Source organism: Peromyscus leucopus, chromosome 13 (assembly GCF_004664715.2).
Source record: "Peromyscus leucopus breed LL Stock chromosome 13, UCI_PerLeu_2.1, whole genome shotgun sequence".
NCBI classification, from domain to species: domain Eukaryota; kingdom Metazoa; phylum Chordata; class Mammalia; order Rodentia; family Cricetidae; genus Peromyscus; species Peromyscus leucopus.
In genome coordinates this window covers 7,773,448-7,795,998 of record NC_051074.1, presented here as the reverse complement: position 1 = coordinate 7,795,998, position 22,551 = coordinate 7,773,448, and the positions used below count along the sequence as shown (strand labels likewise).

General features: G+C 50.6%; 1 protein-coding gene across 30 annotated transcripts in view; it reads right to left on the bottom strand.

Annotated features, from left to right (window-relative positions):
• The window catches only part of Lrrfip1 (LRR binding FLII interacting protein 1), a 136,245-nt gene that overhangs the window by 54,035 nt on the left and 59,659 nt on the right, over positions 1-22,551 (bottom strand). For 19 of the 30 annotated variants that reach the window (XM_037210118.1, XM_037210116.1, XM_037210117.1 and 16 more), the window contains exons 2-3: positions 8,035-8,121; positions 3,427-3,444 (exon numbers count right to left, since the gene is read on the bottom strand). In XM_037210118.1, the coding sequence (XP_037066013.1) occupies positions 3,427-3,444; positions 8,035-8,121 (105 nt within the window). Of the gene's footprint in view, positions 1-3,426; positions 3,445-8,034; positions 8,122-22,095; positions 22,421-22,551 lie in introns of those variants that run through there. The other 11 variants (XM_028880371.2, XM_037210094.1, XM_037210119.1 and 8 more) reach the window with 6 other exon arrangements.

Genomic DNA, 22,551 nt, shown 5'->3' with positions numbered 1-22,551 from the left:
TAAGACGTCAGGAAAGCAAACCTTTGTGCAGAAGCACTGCAGGCCCCTCAGCAAGGCCGTTCACAGCTTTGGGGCACGTGTGCTGTCCAGGAGCACACGGAGAGCCATCCCATGCTGCGGCCCCAGGAAGGGGCCCCAGGAGGGAGGGAGGAGCAAGCGCTGCTGTGCGGAGCCCGCTTCCAGCTGCATGTCTGACACCTGTACCAGAGGCAGGCTGGAGAAGCCACCTCTGCTGGCAGATGTCTGACACCTACAGAGCAGGTCTTTGGGTAGGAAGAGGTGGCAGCTACCAGCTCCAGGTTTCACCCACCTACCGCAAGCCCTGGTGGTTCAAGTCAGATGGAACAGAGTAGGTCAAAATGGCTGCTTCTATCACTGGAGTGTTCCCCAGGTTAGATGAGAACCTGGGCTTACCAACCGGCTTGGCATTGTTCCTTATTTCCCCCTCAATTTCCAGTAAGAAAATCAAGGAACGGAAAACCAAACCTCTAGGATGTCACATTTTACACACTTCAAGCTGACAGTCAGAAATATAAAACTGGGGGCCAGAAATACAGGGACATTTTAGAATAGTTTTCTAATCACTCAAACATGCTGGGGTTATTGTGTTTGGTTTAGTTTCTCCTTGAAGGAGGGCCGGATTTCAGAGACACAGCCCTGCCCCTTCCTCAGAGAGATGTTGGTAAGTAGAAAACCAAAAGAGAAGAAATTAGAACGTCACACAGCCTTGAAAAGCCAAGCACGTCAAGCTAGTGCGAAAAGCCACACAAGCAATCTTTTCCGCTAAGTAATGTGCAAAAGCCACATCTGTGTAGAACAGCGGTTCTCAACCCGTGGATTGCATATCAGATATCCTGCATATCAGATATTTACATTTGATTCATAACAGTATCGAAATGACAGTTATGAAGCAGCAACAGAATAATGTTATGGGTGGGGGTCACCACAGCGTTAGGAATGTTGAGAACCACTGGTACAGAAGGTTCTGCAGGGTGCTGACCCATTAGAGGGCTGTGATTGTGGAGCTCAAAAGCCAAAATTATCTTTGCTGTCTCTAGTTCTCATGGAAGCTACCGATCGTCCACCTCTCTCTGCTCCCATACCCTTTGACAGCCGACGTCTTTGGAATGTATTAACTCAGTGAACCTGGCTTCCACCAAACCAAAACCTAGGAATATTATCAGCCAGTGCCTAAAACCCATAGTGGGATTTCCCTTCTCTGCTTTAGGCCGCCTACTCGATGTCCCTACCAATGTATATGGAAAAAGGCCTTGGTTCATGACTTACTTTTGTAACTCTAAACAGTTGAAGTATGGGGAGGGCAACCCGAATCCTGGCCATGGTCATTCATTTCTGGCTCTGAATAAACTCTTATTCCCCTTGGAGCAAGAGCTGTTTTTTTTTTTTTTTTTGTTTGTTTTGTTTTTTTTTTTTTTGTTGTTGTTGTTGTTGTTTGCATCAATACTGATTTCCACAGAATACTCATTTGTAAAGGAAATCACTGTCAAAGTGTCCAAGTCACATTTAATTACAATTCCAGCGAATGCCTTGTGTTAGGACCTCTTCTTGCATTCAGCTAATGCTAGCTCCACCCTTACCTATGACATCCGGATCCTAATTAGTGTGTAACATATGGCGCCTGTGTTTCTGTCCGACTTTTAGTTAACAAGACAGGAGGGAGCCAGGCTGAGGCACAAGGTGCTTGACTTTGAGAAATAGCCTTGGGCACGAAGAAACTAATCGACCCAATGGCCACAGGACCAGAAGAGACCGCTCTCCATCTCCTGTCCTCGTCATAAACTTGAGTGGTATTCCTCGGACTCTTGTACAAACTGTGGTGGGTTTCTGGGGCTCCCCCAGTGTGCCCTGCACCTGAGCGTGATCACAACTGTCAGTTCTCACAACACATCTCAGGCCTGTCAGCAAAAATTCAACCATGAGCTGAACAGGAAAAAGTAGAATGTGGGGAAGTGACCAGATCCAGCTCCTTTCCTGAGTTCAGGGTAGCAGTGTCCTACAGCATGACTGTCCATCGGGGCTTCCCAGCCTTACCGGAACCTGTCTGGGATTCTAGAAGACGGGACTCTGGCTTCAGTAGCCACCCCCATATTAGATGCTAGGACCATGAACAGTGTGCCTACAGATTCTGCTGGCTACCCTTTGGGCCTTTCTGTCTCTTCAGGAGAGGAGATTTCCCAGTGGAGACAGGATGGTTTAGGCTGAGGATCATCAAATTGAGCTCAGGATGACATGTAGCAGGCTGTGAGGCTTACTGGTGATATTTGTGTGCTCTGAACTCCGAGAGTCTGTGTTCTTACTCTGACTTACCACTTTAAAAGGAAGACACAGCTATTCTAGGTAGAAACTAAACAAGTTCAGGAAAGAACACAAGCTCTCCCACAGGAAAGGCTCACACATGGGAAAGGCTCACCGAGCCCCATAACCTCTCTCAGGGGCCAGGTGCACCCCACTCTGTCACGGCTTAGCTGCAAGTGCCTGGAGAGCCAGCTCTCAGCACATCTGCTCACTGTCCTTGCTTCTAAGCCCCAGCGGCTGTCACAGAATGGAGAGGCACATTAGCCTATAACGCTCTAGTGCTGAGCGGGGACAACAGCTGGATTTTGTTCCTATGGCTTTTTTTAAATTAAAACTTTTTAATATAATCTATAACCTCCAATAATCCATAATCTTTTGCTATCTTCTTACCTCTAGATTTTTATTCTTTTTTGCCCTGAAACTTATAACTTGTGATCCTCTGTCTCAGCCTCCCTAATGATAGGGCTACCACACCTAGCCTAATAACCAATTCCCCTATCTATCTATCTATCTATCTATCTATCTATCTATCTATCTATCTATCATCTATCTATCTACCTATCTATCTCCTACCCTCCATCTCTTTGAGACAGGGTCTCACTGTGTATGTAGACCAGACTGGCCTCCAAACAACCACATAATCCCAGCATAGCCTTAAACTTGCAGTGTTCTTCCTGCCTCTCCCTCCTAAATGCTAGGATTAGAGAAGTCTGCTACCACACTCAGCACAACAATGTCTTAACTGTGGCAATTTACACTGGCATTTTAAAGGTGACTTATAATAAAGTCATCTGGGGGGGGGGGAAAGATCCTTTATCTTTTAATATACAATTTTAAAAGCTTCCTCCAATTCTAAAATGTTGTTTGTGTTAGAATTTTTTTTCTCCCTCGGAGACAACTTTCCAGTTCCTTGAGGCAAAAGGATCAAGGGATGTGTCCAATGCATGGCTGCTGCCTCGTGTGGAAGAGACTTGTTAACCAGGTGGGTGGACAGAGGTGGTGGTGAGCGTGGCAAGCGGGGTGGTCAGAGCACGGCATTGTTCTGCAGGGAACAAGGCCTCGGTGAGGGGAAAGCGCACATGCAGAGTAGAAACGAAGGCCAGAGCCTACCTTTTGGACTTGATAGATCTACAGGAGAGGGAGAAAGGGAAAGGGGGAGAGACAGAAAATGCAGTTAAAATTGCAGTAACCATTCAGAAAGGTTCCGTAACAACCAGAAGTATGAACGAACACTGTGCTGCAGGAGAGACAAAGATTCCTGATGAAGTACGAAGAGAAAACGTATTAAGTCCCACTTCTTCATTCATTCTGTGACGATGGCTGATGGTCGCTCCCCGCCAGTGTCTGCAGAACCCACCGTTACCTAACGCAGAGTATGCACGGCCTACTGCCGCAACAGGACATAGGAATTAAAGGCATCTTTTCAGACTTTGAAGGGTATGGGACACACTGGGAAGAAGGCTCGGAGGAAGTAGGAAGGGCATGAGGGGGCATGTCAGGAGATTCTGATCAAAGTGCATCATCTATACATGTGTGAAAATGCCCAAGAATAAACATCAAATTACCTTTAAAAGGAAAACTGCTTTTCACGCTGATAAAAGTTTCACCAGAAAGTGTACAATTTTAAGCAGGAAATTGAATGGTCAGATTCAGAAACGATTATTAAAGAGGCTTTAGCGTCCTGGCCCATGCGGATTCATAGGAAAGAATAGCAAGAACATTCCAGCAAAAACAGTGCAGCCATGGGAATGTGCTAAAATACAAGAGGGGCTCCCTCTCCCCAACAGAGTGGTTCTCATCAGAACCTCCTCTTAATTTCACAGTCACCACGAAGACATAGATACTTCTTGCATTCATTGGGCAAGCCATGGGTTGTATAGGGCCTTGTTAAGGACACGGGCCTAGAAATTGGGCACTTTTCTTCATATGGGAAAACACAGGTAAATAGTCAACATTCAACTATAATAAATGCAGCATTTCTAACCAAAATGGTTATCCAGTCAGTGACATTAAGAGAGACGCTTATTTCTACCAGTGCAAGATTTCCTGTGAAGTTCAAGGAGCCCTATGATTTCCCAAAGAATGCCTATATAGTATTCTCATCTGGAAAGTCCACTAAAAAGGAGTTCAGATCCACGCAAGCAGCCTCAAAGCACAACTCAAGAATGCTGTAGTTGACTCTTGCCATCTACATGGCTGACAAGTCTTTACCAGGGATCCCTAGAACCCTCTGGGTCTGCATACAGCTCATGGTCCTGACCTGGTGGCAGACCTGCACCCCCATGGTCCAGAGCTGGTGGCAGACCTGCACCCCCATGGTCCTGACCTGGTGGCAGACCTGAACCCCAACATGGCTGCCTTTCCCATCTTCTCTCTCTGTACACTCTGCAAGCTCTCCTGGGGGACCCCACTTCTAGCCACCAGCTTGAGGCCTCCTCATCCAGGCTGCCTTGGCTCTGACCCCTTCTTCTGGGAAAGCCATTCCTGCTCAGCAGTAGCATGTGTAGGAGAAAGCAAGGATCATGTTTCCCAGTTTTATACCAAAATACCAACCCTACTGGCTAAACACTGGCCGTCCAAAGCATATTCATTTCTCCTTAATCAACAACTTAAAATGCCAGTGCCCTGGGCTGTCGGATGGTATGAGCTCAAGTTGGGCTCTCTGCATCTAATAATAGCGAGGACTGGGAAGACAGGTCTGCAGGGGGCTGCGGTGTCAGGCTGCGAGCGTGGGCTGCGAGCTGCTCTCTCTCCCTCTTCTCTGCAGACTTGTCCCCTGACACTTGTGCATGCGCACATTGCTTCTCTTCCTATGCAGTTCCTGACGTCCACTCTGCCCGAGGAATTCTGCCTCAGATGCAGCGAAGAGGAGATATTTGGTGTTCAAGGCCAAATATCCTTCTGCTCAAAAAAGAAAAAAAAAATCCTAAGGACTCAGTCAATTTCCCCTTAGCTGTGGATGCTGCTAACTCCGCCCAGAGATTCTCAACCACGAATCTGTAGGAGCTTTTAATGTAATTGCGCACATATGCCAATCAGCGCTCCTCATCAGTAAGAACGGATGAAGTTTACAGTGTTGCTTAGTAGATGCATGTACACATATGCTGTAACTCACTTTCCCCTTGATCTCTGTAGGATTTTACATCTTGGTGAAAGCCACTCGGGACACCAAGCTCACTAACAGGCGTGAGCACAATGTGGAGCCAACTCCCAGGCTCGCTGCATCCCACTGCGCTGAGTCCTTGGTTTGTCTCTAACAAGAGCTGACACCGCCAGCTGTGAGGAACGTCATGAGCTAAAAGGACAGTGGGACATAAAGTGCAATTAACCCCCGGAACTGGCAGAGCAGCAAAGCACCCTGGGAAGTTTTTCAGACTGTTGGTGCTGGGACTCAGTGGGAGAGTGAGTGCCTAGTATACATGAGGTCCCAGGTTCAACCCCCACTACTGCCTAAAGGAGAAGGACAGAAGGAACGAAGGAAGGAAGGAAGGAAGGAGGGAGGGAGGGAGGGAGGGAGGGAGGGAGGGAGGAAGGAAGGAAAGAAAGAAAGAAAGAAAGAAAGAAAGAAAGAAAGAAAGAAAGAAAGAAAGAAAGAAAGAAAGAAAGAACCAGGGTAAGCTGACCGGGTGAGCCGAAGCCGGGCACAGCACCCATGGGCTGTGTCGATGACAGGAGCTGTCCTCTGTAACTGGGATGCATCCTGAGAAACAGCGGTTCCCAGCTTCAGAACTACCTGCCTCCCCATCCCACCACCCTGTGGCTCCCCCAGTCAATAGGCAGGGCCAGCAGGGTCCTACACACGGTGGTCCACAAGTGTCTATTAAATGGACAGAAAAGTTTCACAGAGAAAATGATACCAGGCAGTCTGAGAAACAACTGGGACTTGGTCATTAAAAATAAAATAAAAAAATTCAGTTCCAAATAAACCACCCAGTATGTATGCCAGAGTCAGGTGAGCCAAGGAGCTCTAGTTGGGACGGTCTCCTGGGTGGCGCTGGCTCAGAGGTGGGGTGCGGCGTGACAGTGACCTACAAAGCAGAGTCACCTCTTCCTGGTCTCCACTTGTGGGTCCAGACATTTGTCTCTGGCGAGTTTCCCGAAATCGCTTCCTGGTGGGAGCATCCTGACTGACAGGTGTTGGCCGGGTTCCGATTCCTCTTAAGCCCACCTCACCCTTGGCCAAGAGACTGGGGAAGGAGGGCACCTCAGTTAACTCAAAGGCCTGGCAATCACGGTTCATCTGGGAAAAAGCCCAAATAATTAACCCCAGAAAACCAGGAACGCCTATTTTCTGATTCTGAAAAGATAAACCTGCTTATTAGAAAGGAGACAGATGCTTCTCCAGACAACTAAAAAATATTAAAACACATACACACACCAAAGTACCAACTTCTAAATGTAAAATAACAAAGATCAGAGCATATTGCACTTTTTTATTTTATTAGCATTTGCAACCAGAATGGAAGACAGTGAGCCACCTCCTGAAACTGGTTGAATTTTTTGCTCACAGCTCAGCACACAGGAGACGCTTGCCAAAGTCACTTCCTGATCGCCGCAGAACAGGGTGCGGTCCCCTCATGGTGGCGACTGCCCTGACCCACCTTCCCCTCCCACTGGGGTTCTGGTACCCTTTGGCGGAGCCAGGAGGCCGGGGCTCCCAGTACTGTATGGCCACCCACACACCGCCTAGAAGTTTCCTTCCCCAAATCAAGTCTGGCCACACCCTCTCTTCTGTTCGCATATTTCTCCCTGCGGTGGCAAAGTCCCCAGACAGGGAGGGACAGTGAGCATCACAGTCTAGTGGCCCAGCTGTCCCTAGAGAGCACATGACGGCCTTAGGCCTGGTTGGAAAGAGGGAGGAATACACAGTGGTCTCAAGAGAAATAGGAAACGAGAACTTCCATCTGAAGTGGCACCATGGTGAACATCGGCTGGGCTCCATGAACAGAACCGGAACCTGTCGTCTGTGAAGGACCACTTCGGCAGCTGCTTACTACTGCCCAACACATTCAAACCTTCTTAATGGGCAAGCCCTGCAGTGCGGGACTGGAGTGAACGCTCAGGAAGGGTTCACCAGCACGGTCGTGGAGAAGCCAGCAACCTAACCCACTTAAAGAGCCTGCACGCTGGCTGCTGGAAAGGAATTCTGATTCAAAGTTTTAAAAAAACAGCAGCAGATAGGATGAAGGCGTGTGGGCACCTATGACCACTCTGGTCCCCTGGAGAATATTTGTTCGCGTGACTACTCATCCACAATGCTCACCCTGTTCTTCCTACCGCTATATAAGACTCAGGGAAAACATTTTTTTTTTTTAAAAAAAAAATGAAAGAAGTTGGCCAATTAAATTAAAAAAGACTCTGATCTTTTCTGGTTCTAATTGAGAGGATCCACACCCTAACCCCATTGTTAGACAGACACCAAACCCAGTTCTCTCCAGCCCTTTTCAGCTAGAAAACAGGCCTGGAAACTCACTGCTAACAGGCAAGCTCACAGGCTATGCGCTTTCTCTCAGGCCTCCGGCTGGGCAAGCATGCCTGGCACCCACGCTACGGGCACTCTGGGCCGAACCTAGAACGAAACCCACAGGGCACGCACCTTCCAAGCAGGAGCGACGCAGAGGTGACAGAGAAGGGAGCAGGTGCTCAACAGCAGCAGGTGCTCTGCCTTCCCGTCCTAACACCCCTCAGAGAGAACCCCGAGCCCCCGGCCTCCATTACCTCCTTCTGCTGCCGCTCCAGCTCCTTCATGCGGATCTCTCGAGCCTCGGCGCGGGCTGCACGCTTCGCTGCAAGCCTGGCTTCCGCCTGAAACAGACCCAGAAACCTTATTAGAGAACAGACCAGGCACCTTCTGGGTACATAGTTAATGACACTGTGCAGAGAAAACCTTGTTTAGAGCTTAACAAGCATACAGTGGTGATTCACAGATGCACTCGAGAGGCAGGGTTGTCAAAAGTGGGAAGAACAGTGGCTGGGAGCCCAGGAGCTCCTCCCTTACCAGCTAACTGGGGTCCACCGAAGTTCAAAAACACATTAAGGAAATTTCCAGAAACAAATAATTACTGTGTTTTTAAAAATGTGCAATGCTGATCAAATGCATGATCGAATCCAGCGCCATTTTGTTCTATCTTGCTCAAACGTTGACTCCCAGAGTTTCCACGTCTTATGCACTATCCCCCTGTTAGTTACCATCAGATCCACTCCAGCAACAGCCAGCACTTGTATTGGGGTTACACTCATTTCACTTAGCAATGGCCCCAAAGCACACGGGTTGTGATTCTGACAGTTTCCATATGCCCAAGAAGAGCCTAAGAAGTACTTCCTTTTAATAAAGAGGCGAAAGTTCCTGACTCAAAAAGGAAAGGATAATCACATGCGAAGATTGCCATGGTGCATTGTTAATGTTCTACTGTGCCCAGTTTAGAAATAAAGTTATGTCGTAGGTACACGTGTCTAAGAAACACAGTCCGACAGAGTTTGCTATCACCTGCTGTCCCCCGAGGACAGGGGGGTGACTGTTGAACCCTCACTAAATGCCAGGGGAGCGCTGTTCTAAGTACTTCATTCCACTCCTAGACCCGGCTCAGTGTCAAAGCCAGGCAGCCCTGCAGGGCCCCAGTCTGGTGGCCTCATAGAGAGATCTACTCTCGCGACTCCTGCCCAGTCCCTCTTGGCCTACCCTGACGCCCTGTGACTCCTCTCCCCTCTGCAGTGAGGGGAGCTCAGGTTCTCCCCAGGTAACCAGGAGCACAGTGGAGGGCTCTCAGTGGAGGGCTCTGGATGGTAGAGTCAGTCCTGGCATTAAAAGAACTATCTTCATCTAACAATCTTTAGGCCCCCAGCACATCAGCCATCAGAACACAGTTGACTATGTCAACCAAGGGGTCACAGATGGCATTTTGACCCTGCTGCATGATGTCAGAGCATGGGAATGCTCTTATCTCATGCAACCCAGAAGCTGGGGAGGTAAAAGGCAGAATGTTCTAGAATTCAGGTTCTCTAGTGTCAAGTCCCGCCTTCTTGGCAGGTAACTTCCTTTGATACACAGTCAATAATTCTTCTACCCACAGCTCTGGAGTTTTGTAATGTCTCATGTTCCCTAGGTCATTTTAATACAGCACTTTCCGGACCCAGCTAGCTAGTGGAGCCAGCCAGGAGCAAGAGCTGAAGCACGTTTGGATTTCTGAGCTGCATACTCCCACCAGGAGATAGGTCCTGGTGGCTGACCTGAATACTGCCTCCCTGACCACACACACACACACACACACACACACACACACAATCCCAGAAGACAAACTGATCTTTCTTTTTCTTCCCTCCCTTTTTATTTTTTCACTTTTGATTCTTTGAAAAGACAAGGTCCTGCTATCTACACAGCCCAGGCCAGCCTCAAATTCACCATCCTCCTGCCTCAGCCCTGGCACCCTCTGCCATGCTGGGATTTCAGGAGCTCCCCATCACCCTATTTCAAGAGCTCACCACCACCATGCCTGGCCCTGGTATCTTTCAATTCTAATGAAAGTTGACTACTAAGATGAATCACAAGGGATTTCTTTCCAGCTTCCAAGGAATTGACTCCGTAACAGATTTTGCTTGTATGGTCCTTTATCAGTCCAAGTCCACGTCTTTCGAATCAAAGGGCATCCAGCACCGCAAGCTGAGGGTGAGGCTGGAGCTGGGGCTGGAGCTGGGGTTGGAGCTGGCCCCTCACCCTAGCTGGACTAATTCTTGACACTGGGCCAAAGTCCCTAAATGGGGTCCACACACTTGAGCTTGTAGAGCCTGTCACAAGAACGCCCCCTTGGGGCACAGTTCTCCATAAAGCCACCAGTCCTGCCTTGAGATGTCGAGGCTGACAAAGGAGCCACATGAATGAAGTCTGTTATGTGCCAGCTCTTCCTGATATCAAGTTTTAGAAGCTTAGTTTGCAATTCAATACAGCTTCAGGTCCTTGTAAACGCCACCATTCACGACACCCACATCTCTTACACTGCTCACATGACTTGTGGGGAGACAGAGCCTCACAGTACAGGAAGTGATGGCAATCATCTTGTTTCCTGGAACCTGCCCAACCAAACACCAGCAGACGGAGGAGCCGAACACTGACACTGATCCAAACCCTACTGTGACTGTGCATGTCTTCATTAGACAAAGCCTGCACTCAGTGGAGCTCACGCTAGCTTTGAGGCCCCCAGTGCTGCAGCAGCATGCTTCGTCCTATTCAGACACACTGCCAAGAAGAGCACCACACAGACAGGAGCTGGAGGATGACGGCCATGCATATGGTCTCTGTGGAGTCACCAGGAAAGGCTGGATGTGACCAAGTTGTGAAATGAGCTGATGTATGAAGCAACCAAGGTCCATCAGGTGGCACCCAGGCTCAAGGTTCATCCCCAGTGCACAGAGCAAAGCCCAGGTCTGTCCTCAGTGTGCCAACTGTCCAGGTGGTTCTCGGGGTCAGCTGCCTTGGGCAGGTACTCCCGAGGTATGCTTTCCTGAGCAGCTGCTTTGCCAAAATACAAAACCATTGTGTGAGGTCACGGATAGATTTTAAAACTCTCCAAGTACATCCTTCCACTTGCTGCCCTTGGCCTGTTGGGGATTAGGGACAGTTTCCTGAGGAGCATTGGCAGGGACCTGCTGCCTCTCCTCCAGAGGCCCGATCCACCAGGGCTTTACAGGCCCCCTGCATGCCGGTGCTTGCCTAAGGGAAGGGATATTGCTGTGTGGGAGTACACGGATGCCTTGGGATATTTGACCCTCTTCAGTAGGTAGGAAGTTGGGGAAGGAAGGGGTGGGGCACAAACCCCAAATCCAAGGTCACTGGCTGCTGGGAAGCAAATATGGTTGTGTTGATTGCTCTAGAAACCGTCCAGGTGTAGACCCATCCTGGCTCCTCAGCTTGGTTCACGGGCAGGGCACCGAGGTAGAGGGTGTCAGGACCAGGCTCCTGTGACAAGCCACAGGCTTGCTAGCTTCTTGGGGATTGTGAGAGCTGCTGGTTCAGGATGTGAGTTTCCTCTCCCCTTCTGTGGTCCATGACTGGCACTCCCCTAGCCGCTGTGGGCCCTGGCCTGGGAGCCTATAAACAGCTTTTATAGGCTGGGCTTTTAAGTCGAGGCACTCCTTGGGGTGGGGACAGCTGGAAAGGGCCCCTAGATGACCAAAGTTGCCTATGACAATTCCACAATGCTGATCCTCGGACTCCAGACTCCCCTTTACGCGCCATAAACCATCCTCAAATGCAAGAGTACGCCCACCTAGATGAGACATGAACACAATCCAAGAACACATCCACCCTGGTGACACACACAATCCATGGACACACCCATCATGGGTGAGACACATATCCAAGGACACACCCATCCCGGGTAAGAAGGATGGCAAGGAGAGCCACAGAGAAGCACAAGTCTGACCCAATGCCTCAGGTCTCCCACCTACTGTCCACAATGCCAACGCCACAGCTTGCTGCAGGGTCCCTTGGCCAAGTGTCCAGTTCACTGGGCAGCTGCAGAAGTAATTTCTACTGAAATGCCTACTGTGGGCTGTACAGCCGTATGTGTGACAGTCCGGGGGACAGGCTGGCAAAGGCTTCAGAGAGCTGTTTGAGAAGTCAGTGGGATGTCTTGACTCTCAGTAAAGTATGCACTGGGGTGTCACTGAGCAATCTCCCTGGGCCACACAAGTATTTCTGAGGCTCCCGCCATGAAAGACTAGACACATGACCCGCAAAGTGTGTTCAAACAAGGTGGGTCTGCAGGAGGCCCATCCCTCACCTCCAGGGCACAACACCCTCAGTGAGTCCTTCAGCATCCAGGCTCTGCTCATGCCAGCCTGGGCCTTGAGGCTTTCCTGATACTCAGGCCCAGCAGAGAAGGTATGCATGCCAGGCCCTCTCACCCTGTGGTCATGGTACTGACACCAAAGGGTCCAGGAGTCTACAGAGAAGCTGGAAGGATGTACACCCATGGGTCACAACTCTAAGGAAGTTCTTGAGAAAGGGGATTGAGACAGTTCTGGTCTCAGGTCACTTCCTCCACCAGACTGAGGAAGCCCTGGGGCCTGCAACGCCAGCTCCCACCTCTCCATCCACAGGCAGGCTCATTGTACATAGACAACATGCAGCTCAGTCCTGCAAGGTGCCTGGAGGTGGGATGCAACAGTCTCTAAGTTTCCAGAACTCCAGGCGGGCTGAGACCTCGGTCACAGATAGATGAGGGGCCCCAGGGACACCGCCACCTCCCTGGTCTGCCTCCTCAGATGCCACCTGGAAATGATGCCCCAATGGGGCTACTTAGACATAAAGATGTCACGAAAGATACATTTTGTTGAAGCCTCCATGCTTTAGAATTGAGCAGAAATGGGAGTATTTTCATCAGGGCATATTTCATCAGGACATAACAAATCTAAAGCCTTTTTCAGAAAAGTTCTAAGGATGGAGTGAAAGTTCACTCATGTGAGTGCAACATGGGTAGCCCGCTGCTGAAGCCAAAAGTGGCACACACACTCGCGCTCGAGCACGCGCGCGCGCGCGCGCGCGCGCGCGCACACACACACACACACACACACACACACACACAAAGCTGGCTTGGCTTAGAAACAGGCAGAGGCCTCCGTCCTGGTGCAATCCACTCCCGAGAGAAGGAACAAAAATCTTATGTGGGAGCTTGGAAATCCTGGTGTGCGCCCACCCACACCCATGTTAACATGGCTGACAAACACATGGTGGTTTCCAGACGGGGTGGAGGTTGCAGAGTGACAGAATCCCTTTCCTGAGTTGCCTTGGTTACAGGAAGTAGCAACAGCTACCAACTTTTGTTTCTACGGAAACCCCCACAGCTTATATTCGGCGGACTCTAAAAACAGTCTGCTGTTGAGTGCAGCCAAGGGGATGTACGGTGGAACAGGAAAGGGCAGGCACTAGCTGGGCACCTCTGGAACAATGACCACGGCTGGCCACTGTTCCACGGACCCACTGCCCATGTCCCTCAGCTACCACCTGTCTCATCCCTTTCTTAAAAGAAGTGTTTATCGTTCCAGAACCTTCCTAGCTCTGTCTCCCATGAGGCCCCCAGGAGCAAGGGAACCTGCTCTTTATGGCTGTGACTGTGAGCCAGGACACAGCGGGGCTACCTGTCAGTGCAGAGGGGCACTGGAAATAAATGCTGAGGAATCGTGGCCTTCAGGGTGAGGCCAGGCTGACCAGCCATCTTGCTTTCTGACAGGACCACACTGGGAAGGGCTTGCCATTGGCTACTCAGGCAGGTGGAAAGAGCAAGGTGGAATTTATACAGACCGAACATACACGTTTTGCAGCTCAAACTACACCACTACCCTGTGAATGATGTCAACCTGTTTAGTGAGGGAAATGCTCCAGCTGTGGTGATGAACGCCTGTAACATCAGCATTTGGCCGCGGGGGGTGGGGGTGGGGTTGTGAATCAGATGGATCATGAGTTGAAGGCCAGTCTGGGCTACTTGAGATCCTGTCTCACAAAACAACAGGAGAATGGAAGTTTGAGAAGAGTGTACTAGGCTCTGCTCAGTACTTCCTCAAGGGCCGGGGGCTGGCTCAGAACGGATGATCACAGACAGTAAGATTAAGGATGGCGTTACGGGGTCTTAGTATAACATATCCATGTCAGTCTGCAGTTAAAGAGATGAGGTCAGTCTCAGATCTATGTAAACATCTAACTAGCGTTTCTGAGGTAGGCTTTTCTCTATCAAACACACAGTGCTACAAACTACCTTTACTTATTTGGTGTGTTGGGTTGTGTGTGTGTGTGTGTGTGTGTGTGTGTGTGTGTGTGTGTGTGTGTGTGTGTAAACCAGAGGTCAACTTCAGTGTCTTCCCCAATCACTATTTTTTGATACAGGGTCTCTCACTGACCCTGGAGCTCACCGGTTTGACCAGACTGGCTGGCCAGCAAGCTCCAGGGATCCTTCCCAGCACTGGGATTACAGGTGTGCCAAGCCAAATGCTTACTTGGGTACAGGGACTCCAAACTCAGGTCCTCGTGCTTGAGTTATAAGCACTTGACTGTGTCCCTGAGCACTGTTTGATGGCACTCAGTCACACTGGCCGTGCCTGCCCTGGTGGGACTCAGAGCTCGGCTCACAAGATCAATGGGGCTCAGGTTCCACAGCACACTGGAAGGGATACAGGGCAGAGAGCTAAAGGCTGACATCCAACTTCTTTTGTATAATTTCTTTAAAGAAACACTATCAAAATTAACTAAGGTGAATTACAATCTCTAAAAATATCCTTCACTGAAAAATCAGTTACTTTATTGCTCCTAGCTAGACCCACAGGCTCCAAGGAGGTGCGACATTGCTGTGTGCTTGAGGGACGCCCAAGGCTGTGTTGAGGATTCTCATGGGAGCAGAGTTCCCGGGTGGAGGTGAGGGGGGCTGCATGGGTGTGAGTTCTACCACAGTTCTGGGACACAGCTTGGCAACTGAGTTGCAAACATCTTCTCCATAGAGAAGAAAGAGCTAGGCCACACCATCTCTAAGAAACAGGCTTCTTCCGGACCCAGATGCTTGTCTAACACACACGACATCCTAGGTCACAGCTGGCACTGTGGGGGTTGGGGACAATACACATCACACTGGCAACACCAAACCAAAACCGAGGACTTGCAGGGTTGACCGAAGAGGGCCGCTTCCCTTCAGGACCCTCATCTGGGCTCTCCTCCCTCACCTCCGTCTGTTCCAGTCTGGACGCTTCCCTGAAATCCACTCCTAAGGTTTCATCAACTGTCGACACTGTTCTTTCTAAGAATAAGCCTGAAAACTGCAGACCCCAGACACGGGGTAACAGCTTGTAACAACTTGTGGCAGAATTCTGTCCACCAAGCAAAACAGCTGCCGTCTTCGTCAAGGAGGCTTTGCCTGCCTGCGTGATCTAGCTGAGTGTTGACATTCCTTAATGGGGAGGGGGTGGAAAAGTCACTGGAGATTCCTACCACTCCCCCCAGTCATGTGTGTGCAATTCTGTCCTAACTGAACATGGCTGGGGAGGGGTGAGGGAGAGAGTGGGAGGGGGTGGTGTCTCAGGAGGTGCTAGACTACATGGGCCAGAGAACGTCCATCTAAAGGGGCTCCATCTATGCGGCCTTGGGGAAGGCATCATTCATGCTGGGAAAAGGCTTTCCAAGGCAGCGGCTTTGGAGTCAGCCACGATCCTTCACCCAGGATCTCTATAAGTAAGCCAAATCAATGCTTTGGTTCCCCGGGTTGAACTTCAGTGAAATGGTACTCTGATTTGTGGATGGGACCTTGGACCTTGGATGGAACATTGTTTACGTCTCCTCAGGCAGGGAATTCTCACAACGCAACACTTCTTGTAGTCAATCAACATTCCTGGAAAGAGCTATGGAAGAGGCCACGAACTTGTGATCTGGGTGGAGGTGGAGAGGCGCCACACAATCTCCAAGCTAAAGGTTTGAACTAAGGTGATGTGCGATTGGCAGAGGCTTGGAGTATAACTCAGCTGTGCTTGCCGGCATGAGCCGAGGCCCCGAGTTCAATCCCACAAAACAGAAACTCACAAGTAACATCGAAAATGCCAGCACAACTTGAAAAACAGCAAAATAACCATCTTCCATTTCCACAGTTCTCTATCTTATTTAGAAAAATAAACTCCACTCAACATTGTCTCCTGTGAAAGTGACCAGACACAGAAGAAGGTGTGTGGTGTCACAAGCCCGTATCCCAGCACTTCGGAGTCAGAAGTGGGAGGGTCAGGACAGACCACTGTCAACTGCCTGAGACCTGCGTCAAAAAAGGAGTGTGGGGGGTGGGGTAGCGGAGTGATGACACCCCAGGGCAGCCCAGAGAAGCTGATGGCGGTGGTGACAGCTACTGCGGTGGAGGTGACTGGCTGCGCATTTGCTCCCCTGGCCTGAAGCACTGTATACAGTGGTGCCACAGTCAGCACGGGTTCCAAGCCAGCTGACCAGGGGTCTGCATGGTCTACCACCAGGCTGTGGGGACTCAGCAAGCCGCATGTGCTCTGTATCTGTAAATCGGAGATAACTGTCTAGTCCTATGGCTGACCTCGGCTCCATAAACCTCACCAGGCTGGTTCAGCAGGGGCCTGCTACGCTGAGCTACTTTTACTACCCATGAAGTGTCTTCTGTGACAGCTGCCGAGAGGGAGAGGCTTGAATGCAGTTCACAGCAAGCTCAGCCATGCAAGACAAGCGCCGGGGCCCTAGGGAGGTTGCAGTGAGGGAGGGTGAACTCCCACCCACACCTCACGCCCACTCCTTACCCTGCTTCCTCTGAGAAAATCTCCCCACCCCCCACGCCTGCCACACACACACACACACACACACACACACACACACACACACTGCCTTGCCCCACACATGGGTCAGAACCGACACTGTAAGCCAAATATGGTGGCCTTTGCCCGCTGCAATGCAACCTCAGCCCCCCGGAAGTGAAGCAAGAGGATCACAACTATGCAGAAAGTCTGGCCCACACACTAAAAACCTGTGCCCCCAAAAGTAAGCTAACATAAAAATGATGGGTCAGCAAGTCGGCTCAGTGTGTAAAGACACTGGGCATGAAACCATGGTGACCTGAGTTCAATCCCTGGGACCCTTAATGTCACAAGGTTGTCCCCTGGCTGCTATACATATGCTGACACACACACCCATTCCCCTCCAATAAAATAAGAATAAAAATTACTTGTCGGGCGGCGGCGGCGGCAGCGGCGGCGGTGCATGCCTTTAATCCCAGCACTTGGGAGGCAGAGGCAGGCGGATCTCGAGTTCGAGGCCAGCCTGGTCTACAGAGTGAGTTCCAGGAAAGGCGCAAAGCTACACAGAGAAACCTTGCCTCGAAAAAAAAAATTTACTTATTACACACACACACACACACATACACACACACACACACACACACACACACACACACACACACACACGACTGGAGAGAGATATGGCTCAGCAGTTAAAGGCACTTGTTGATAAATCTTGAGGACCAGAGTTCAGATCCCAGAACCCACCTTAGGCTGGGAGAATGAGGAGACCCTCCCAATCACCTGTAACTACAGCTCCAAGAGATCTGACGTGGTCTTCTGGCATCATTCACTCACATGTGCAATGCACATACCCCCCCACACACACACATATATAAAAAGTAAAACTAGATCTGAACAAAAAAGAAACTGCTACTTTGAAGAAAAAAAAAATCTCCATTAGACAAGTGAGAGGACATTGAAAGTGAACTCTCCTTCCAGTAACTTAGGTGAGTCACTAATTCATCATAAGTAGCCACACTCAGATTCAAGGGAAACCAGCCAGTCTCACCATGGAACACACACTAGCACGGCATGGCTTAGTTGTTTTTGGTGTTGTCTCTGCCTTTATTGGTGGTTCTGGAATTTGCCCCTGAGGCAAGTGACTGTAGCAGTGATCACTTGGCAATTCTGAATCAATTCTAGGGTGTATTCACACTGTTTGGCTTCATTTGGGAGAAGAGTCAATTCATTTAACTACACCTACTGTCCCAAGTCCATCTTAAGGAAGTCCCTAAGTACCCCAAGTCCACCTTAAGAAAGTAAACCTCCTTCTTTAAAAGACAAACCAGAACTGGTGGCCTCCAGTAAAAGCAGTCAGGTACTAAAGCCACCCCTCAACTCCACCCCCACCCCAAAGCTGCAAGGCATGGTCTCTGGGCTCTGAGGTTAATCCTTTAGATTGAATGGAATTTTGGGAACTCTGGCATCTGAGTAACCGGTCAAGAACAGCTCCAATGCTGAGTCACACAGCCTGATTTTTCTGGGATGAGCCATAACTCCAGTGCATTGCCTTTTGGGGAGCAAATACGTGGTACCAATGCCTGGTCCGGTTCTGCCCAGCTCACTGTGAATCTCATTCTGGCAGCTTGAATGCCAGCCAGTCAACCGTGCTGAGAGATGGCCACCATAAATAACTCCGTTTCTCGCTCTCACTGGGAGTTCGTGGTAGCTGGACCCCCCAGTTTATGCAGTTTGCGAAGGAGGCTTCTGCTATGCGCGTTATTAGGCTAAACAGAAACTGACCCAGAGAAAAAGGGAAATTTGGTCTCCAGTGTCACCCAATAATACTACAAGTAACGACATCTGTTTCCATCTTAGTTCCTGGTCTTTATTACTGCATGTCGTGGTCTCCCTGTCCCGGGAAAGTTTCAGCTCAGGAGCTGATACTGGAATGGCCAGGTAGCCTGTGGCCTCTGCCTGGGATGAGCCTGACTCCAGCAGTGATGGGGAACAGCTGACCTGTGCCCCATCAGTAAGTACCACGGAAGCAGAGGGCCAAGAGGAAGCAGGGGGCAGAGGTGAGGAGGGGGCCGAAGTGACAGACACCTGGTGCATGGCTTTCAAGGTCTCTATGCTTCCCAAGCCAGGAAGCTCATGAAGTCAACCTCAAGTACAAGTGTTTCAAAGTCTGGGACACACACACACACACACACACACACACACACACACACACAGTAATAAGGTAATAAGTCAGGCTAAAAAACTGAAGCAAATAGCTTCAGAGCTACAACTCAAAAGAAAAGAACTTACTATTTTTATCTCAGCTACTCGAGGAAACAACACATTTCAAATGTCAGTCCATATCCCCAGTTCCAAAACCACCAACAGGTTCCCGTGACAGGGGCTCTATTGTGATACAATGTCATCTACAAAGTTCATGTTTGAGAACCCTGCGACTGAGTTTCAAAACAAAAGAAACATCTAGTGTTTTAGGTAAGTTTACGCTTTTTGTGTAGGGTTGCGCTCCTAGTAGCCTGACTGCTTCCTGCCTGTGGGCCGTGAACTGCACATGGCGGGTACAACTAACTTCTACCCTTCTATCAGGATCCTTGCCCTGGTATAGACTGGCTCCTCTCAGGGTCAGAGCTCATCAGTGTGTGGTGGAAAGAGGCCAGAGTTAACACAACCTCAGCAACACAGAGACGTTACAGAAGTTTAAGAAGAATGCCAGTTTGGGGCTGGAGAGACGGTTGCTGGCTGCCCTTCCCAAGTACCAGGGTTCGATTTCTGACACCTACATGCTGGCTCACACCTGTCTATAACTCCAGTCCAGGGGATCTGAAGCCCTCTTCTGGAACCAGGCAGGAAGGGGAGCGTGGGCACCCATGTAACCAGAGCATCTACACATTAAAAAAAGAAAGAAAGAAAAAGACAGTTTCCACCGTGGCTGTGGAGCCTCGGACTTCTCACCAGCAGACCTGCCTAGCACCCCTCAACACTGCTCTCTCCCCTCCTTTTCTCCTTTTTTTATTTGTGGTGCTGAGGCCTCGAACATAGAGTCAGGCAAGCACTCTACTACTGAGTTAAATCCTCGGCCTTCAGAGTTTTCTTTGTGTTTGGAATCAGGGTCTGGCTATGCCCAGGCTGGCCCAGAACTGGAGTTCTTTCTGACCCAGCCCTTGAGTGCCGCCGTCGCAGGCGTCCAGGCATGCACCACACACCCTGGGCGAATCATGCCCTTCGTCTTAGCTCTGGACCGAGGAGGTCACGCCCTCTGTCCTTCCTTTTGGTCACCTTGTCCTCTCACAACCATTTAACCCAGCCCTTGTCACCGGGAGACCCTTGCTCCTACGAGCCAGGGACACTCACTGCAGAACACAAAAGCCATTCTGTAATGCTCACTGCTGGTCTCCAGTACATGCTCAACCCAGGGTCCAAGGCAGCTGGGTGGCCCCCCTTCTAACACACCGGCCATTGTCATACCCCTGCAGACTTCCTGCCCAACAGGCCATTAGCCTCATAAACAAGGGCCACATTTTGTTTCTTTTTCTCTGTTCTCCTTTAACGAAGTTTCTGCAGCTGTTTTGTAAACCTCTGAAAGATTCATAATTTCCTTCCATAATTTTCTAGGACCAAATAGGCTCCAGAATTCAGCATTGCTAGATTTCAATAGGGTAAGAGGAGGCATAAACCATATTTTGTGAGGTAGCAGTCCCTTATCAAATGCATGGAGAGGGCTTTAGAGCAACGGTTGAAGGTTTCATTACATTAAGGAGAGAAAGAAAGGCTAAAAATAGACTTGTCCAGGACAGGGCAGGGCTCACTGCTAGATGAATTCTGCCATAATCTTACATATAAACATCCACGCACTCTTTAGTGCTCTGTGCTTCCTGGATTCTGGAAGGGATGGTGGGATTGACTGGCCCAATGAGAACTGGGAAGAGGACCTGGTTCCAGCCTCCGGCTGCCGGGCAGTATCTTGCTTGGATCCCAGGCAGGCTCCCGTTATTGGACTGAGTAGCAGGACCTGTGCCTGGCGTCTTGCAGTTGGTGGTGGAGTCCCCGTCTCTTGGGCCTTCCCCTGCCGTCCTTACGTGCTGTTTCGGTGTTCAGCTGTTTCTTCCTCCCTTTGCTCAGGACTCTGGCACTTGGTTCCTGTATGTTAGAACAAGCCCGGGGCTGACTTCCTCCCCACTCTTGCCTTCTATGGTGTGTGCCTGGGCCTCGGTTACAAACATCACTGTTTCGGAAGCTCTCCCTCCTCCCGGATCTCAAGACTGCCCTGAAGAGGGTTCCAAAGTGGCCCTGCTGGTTCCTTCCCTAGGCCCACGGGGTGCAGACTAGCTCCAAAAGCCCGAATGACTGCCAAAACTTAAGTGAAGGCATAGGACAAGCACAGGGAGGGAAAACCAGTCCTCATCAGGGAACTGACTTTTCGAGTCTAACATTGGAATCAGAGCTTACACCTTCCCAGCATTTCCTAGGAGGCTCCCCGAGTCAAACAAAGCAGCCCCACTGTGACTATCCCATAAACACCAGCTACAGGATTAGCTTCTACCTGGTGAATGAGTGACCGGCACTCACGCTTTTATCAAGGACTCACAAAAACCTGACAAAGTGGGAACCCTGGGTCTCCTTCTTCCTCTAGGACTAACTCCTTAAAACCCATTGTTTCAAAGAGCACCTTTTACTTTTAAATATTCCCATTCACAAGCAACCACAGCGATGGGCGAGGTGGGGAGGTGCCGGCCTGTAAGCACAGCACGGGAGAGGTTGAGAAAGGTGGATCCCGAATTTAAGGTTAGTTTGTGTTACATAGTCTAATCCCGTCTCAACTCCCAGCCCTCAAAACACAACCACGAGCTCCGGGCAGTATAACAACCAAAGGTTCCCAACTCACTGGTGCCCAATTTTAAGAGCAAACTACTCCTTATCCACCATCCAAGTGAAACACCAGAGACCGACACCCGGTAAAGTGGTTTGGGGGCCCTAGATCCTTGAGGGAGGTGTTCCTAAGGTCACGAGTCCGCATTACCCTCCAAGCCGCTCCAGGCAAGGTGGTGACTCCCGAAGAGGGCCCACTTCCTAGGCGCTGTACTTGGTGAAATACCAAACTAGCAGTTCCCTATGAAACTCCACACCACACTCCTCAGATCTCAGATCTCGGTTGGATCCAGGCCAGAGCCAGTCGGCTGGGCAGAACCTGCCTAGAGACCATCATCACCAGGGGCGGAGAGAGAGACCATGCTCCTTTTCGTCCTTGAGAGGGGCGTTGGGACGTAAAACGTACTTTTCAGAGCGCCACCTGCAGATACCTTGCACTCAGCCAACCACCTGTCCGTAGGCAGAGCCTGCCCTACAATCAGGATTTTCCAGTGGCTCTGACAGAGCCCACTTGCCTCTGCCCCAGCTGGATCGCTACAGCTGAGGAGGGGACCACTGCCCTTGGCCTTAGAGCCACAGGGGAACCCCAGCTCTGCGGGGGGCCGCGGGTAGGCGCAGGACAGAACCGCGTGTTCTCCTTACCAGTCTTTGCGCTTCTGGACTCAGACAGTCGATTTCCTGGTTTTGTGTGCCCGCCGGACTAGTCATGTTGCCGGAGTGCAGACCAACTTCCCACCCGTGAGTTCGCGCCGCAGACCCGCTCAGTCGGAGGGCTCTCAGCGAGGCCACATTTCCGGACTCAGGACAGCCGTCCAGGCAGAAGCAGAACTCGCGAAGATCCCCTTGGCACACAAGCAGCCCGGACACCCGGCTCCGTGGTTCCCTAGCTGGGGTGCGGCCGGTAGGGCGGGGCGCAGGTGGCCCCGGGCCGGGGGTGGGGGTGGCAAGAAAGGAGCCCGGGGCACACTCCGCCCCGGCCCCGCCTAACCCCGCCCCCACGCCCCCCCCACCCTGTGCCCGCCACTCCTTCCTTCCCAGCCCCTTTCCCGCGCTCTTTCCAAGGGGGTGTGCCCCTTCCTCCCCGCCTCCACCCACCCG